This window comes from Calidris pugnax, unplaced genomic scaffold (assembly GCF_001431845.1).
Source record: "Calidris pugnax isolate Ruff unplaced genomic scaffold, ASM143184v1 scaffold42, whole genome shotgun sequence".
Lineage (NCBI taxonomy): Eukaryota > Metazoa > Chordata > Aves > Charadriiformes > Scolopacidae > Calidris > Calidris pugnax.
This window is the reverse complement of record NW_015090920.1, coordinates 4224569-4228512: the sequence shown is the minus strand read 5'-3', so window position 1 is coordinate 4228512 and position 3944 is coordinate 4224569. Positions and strand designations below refer to the sequence as shown.

General features: G+C 35.9%; 1 protein-coding gene across 1 annotated transcript in view; it reads right to left on the bottom strand.

The window, feature by feature from the left end:
* Positions 1–431: 431 nt before the first annotated feature.
* Positions 432–3944, bottom strand: part of TTC29 (tetratricopeptide repeat domain 29) — a 92618-nt gene continuing 89105 nt past the window's right edge. Inside the window, exon 10 of the mRNA XM_014949811.1 lies at positions 432–731. Within this exon, the coding sequence (XP_014805297.1) occupies positions 432–731 (300 nt within the window). The remainder of the gene's footprint in view (positions 732–3944) is intronic.

The window sequence follows — 3944 nt, the reverse complement described above, 5'->3', positions numbered from 1 at the left end:
TTTTTTTTTTTTCTTCCCCTTCAATGACAAGTATAAGGATGCCAAAAATAAACCAGCATGTTCTTCTGAATTCAGAGCTATGTCCACTATGTCAAGCAGAAATCACTTCTTACTGTTAGTAACAGGGAACTTATTTTTGGATGCACTTGAAAAACTGTCTGCAAATGAAAATTATTATTTTTTTCTTTAAAGATTAAAATAATGATATTTAACTAGACTAATACATCACTCTTTGCTTGCAACTATTATGTTGTGGAAAATAGCACTGCAAAAAGTAAGTGACTATTCATTGCAACTACTATTATCTGTTTCTCCCCGCTATATTGTATTTAAACCTATTTAATTCAGCCTTCAAAATAAGCACACAAAAGGGTAAATCTAACCTCCATTCAAGTAGGAGAATTAAACCCAGGAAATAATTTAATAAAACTCTACAAGGAAAACGACTTAACCGTTGAGGACAATACAGCACTAATGTGTTTCATAACCAATGTCTTACCGACTGTAAGAGGGTCAGTGCACATGTCACTTCTGTTCTCCTTCCATGCCAGCAGGTACTGGAGGCTGACGGGATCTTCTGCTTCTATCTGGCTGTTAAATGCCACCATCAGTTTATGAGCCTTTGCAATGCCATAATAAGTCTTTGTTTCTTCCACTAAGGGCAAATTATTTAAAGTTTTTGCAGCCTCAGAAGCCCGACTGAAATATTCAAATGCTTCATTATACTTTCCCTTGTAAAGAAAACAAAAAAAAAGAAAAGAATTGTAAAAACTACTTGTAGTCACTTGTATTTTACCTTGACATTAGAGCCTGCTCCTCTGGCACCTCAGAGATGCTGCACCTGAGAGGCCAGCCCGCAGAATGACTCATGGTGTGCTATTAAGCAAATCACCCTCCCTTGCTGTTTCCTAAACTCTAAAATCCAGATAACACTGCTCATACCTTTCTCAGGAACTAAATCGTTTTTAGGTTGTCTGTGTAGTATTTTGAACACAGGAATCTAAATATACCAATGCTAAGTATTAATACTGATTCTGGCCAGGCCATTTAGAAATTATCACTATTGTTTCATTTAGTTTAACACATCTGTGGGAGGAAAGGTTCCAATTTACTATTGTGATACTCAATTTGAGAACAGAAATCTTAAAAACGGAAAAAAAAGGATCATGAGACAATGGACCTAAAGCACAGAAAAGAATAGAAATTAAAACCTACAGATTTATGGGGGAAGAGGGGTATACTAAAAGCCAGGGATATCACAAAAAGAGAAACAGTAGGAGAAATACAAACCAACTGTTGCCAAATAGAAAACCCAATTAATTTACCTCTGCAGAGTACAGAAATCCAACAGTCATGAATCCAGTAAAAAGGAGTATAAACTATAGCAGGTAATACAGTAAGAGGAATTAAAAAAAGTATAACAGGAACTAATTTTTATGTGAGATCTATAAAGAAAAGTCCTCAACTTCTTTGCCACAGAGCTACTTTGAGTTGTCATCAGAAATGGAGTCAAAAGAGAGTTGCAGGAGCAAGCTTCCAACTTAAAAAGTAGCATTCCAGTAGACCTAAACAGAGCATAAACTGGGAGGAAAGGTTCCAATTTACTATTGTGATACTCAATTTGAGAACAGAAATCTTAAAAACGGAAAAAAAAGGATCATGAGACAATGGACCTAAAGCACAGAAAAGAATAGAAATTAAAACCTACAGATTTATGGGGGAAGAGGGGTATACTAAAAGCCAGGGATATCACAAAAAGAGAAACAGTAGGAGAAATACAAACCAACTGTTGCCAAATAGAAAACCCAATTAATTTACCTCTGCAGAGTACAGAAATCCAACAGTCATGAATCCAGTAAAAAGGAGTATAAACTATAGCAGGTAATACAGTAAGAGGAATTAAAAAAAGTATAACAGGAACTAATTTTTATGTGAGATCTATAAAGAAAAGTCCTCAACTTCTTTGCCACAGAGCTACTTTGAGCTGCCATCAGAAACGGAGTCAAAAGAAGAGTTGCAGGAGCAAGCTTCCAATTTAAAAAGTAGCATACCAGTAGACCTAAACAGAGCATAAAAATTTTTTTTTTGAGAAATCCAAAGAGAAAGATGGAATTGCTGGAAAATAAATTCCATCTTTCATTAAAATTAGGTAGTATAATCCAGGCTTGAAAGGTAGTACATTTTGTGTTGGTATTATATGTGTGCAATAAGTTTATGCTAGCATCAGTGCTGTCTAATATCTAATAATACTACCTGGTTATGTCATAACAAATGAAACTGATTCTTTAGAAAATGAGAGGTAACTCATACTGCCTAAGCTATTTGTAACTTTTAGTGGGTTCTAATTAACTCAGGCTCAGGAAGGTGGCCTTGAAATAACATGGGCAGCTCTGCAGTGACTTCTCCTAAATGCAAACAGCTCTAATACCTAGAGAAGTCAAACCAAATATTAGGATGAATCAAGATTGCAGTGGAGAAAGCTACAGTAGATACAATCTATGCAAATAAACAGTATAGTAATAAAACTGCACAAAGTAAATAGATGCCAAACAGCAAACATAAACCAGGAACAGACTGAAAATTGCTACTACCTACAATAGAAGAATAGGGATGAATTGAATATAACTAAAAAGCAAGAAATTTTAAAATAATTACAGGTAACTCTTCTTAATGGATCACTTATGGTGATAATCTGGATCATATACCTACTCAGGAGAAAACTGGACATCCTTGTGATTAAAAAAAAAAAAAAAAAAAAACCCAGTGGTGTAAAAGATATTTATAATACATTAACATCCAAGAAGATTTTTTTAAAATAAAGGGAGAGGAGGGAACCAATCTACCCCTCAAAAAACCCTACTGTAACCAAAACTTACTGCTCTCTAAATCAGGGCATATTAACCTTTACCTTACTCTGAGGAAATTAGTTCTGGCTATCATCAGAGCTAGACAAACTTCTTGTGCCAGTTTCTATCAGGGATGAATTGAATATAACTAAAAAGCAAGAGATTTTAAAATATTAACTCTCTCTTCTTAATGGATCACTTATGGTCATAATCTTGATCATAAACCTACTCAGAAGACAACTGGACATCCTTGTGATAAAAAAACAAACCAAACAAGGCAAAAAAAGGTCTTCCTGGGAGCAAGGAACTGTTCAACCTTTACCTTACTCTGAGGAAATTAGTTCTGGCTATCATCAGAGCTAGACAAACTTCTTGTGCCAGTTTCTATCATTCACACTAATTAGTCTGCCTCATAGATGTCTTCCAGTTCTCCCACTGGTAAGGAATTCTGCTGCCCCGATAGCACAAACTTCCTGACTGAAAACGTTTTCAGAGTTGTCCTTTCACTCTCAGCTTGATTTATTAAGATTGACATTCCCTTCTGCATAGAGAGACTTCAGTTGATACCTGTTGCACTTGATACCACTTTTTGGGATCAAGATTCGTATGGCTGCTAAAATGTGCTAATGGATCACTTATGGTCATAATCTTGATCATAAACCTACTCAGAAGACAACTGGACATCCTTGTGATAAAAAAACAAACAAGACAAGGCAAAAAAAGGTCTTCCTGGGAGCAAGTTATTATGGAACTGTTCATCCTTTACCTTACTCTGAGGAAATTAGTTCTGGCTATCGTCAGAGCTAGACAAACTTCTTGTGCCAGTTTCTATCATTCACACTAATTAGTCTGCCTCATAGATGCCTTCCAGTTCTCCCATTGGTAAGGAATTCTGCTGCCCCAATGGCACAAACTTCCTGACTGAAAACGTTTTCAGAGTTGTCCTTTCACTCTCAGCTTGATTTATTAAGATTGACATTCCCTTCTGCATAGAGAGACTTCAGTTGATACCTGTTGCACTTGATACCACTTTCTGGGATCAAGATTTGCATGGCTGCTAAAATGTGCCTGGAACTAAAATAGGAGAAAAGAGAAATA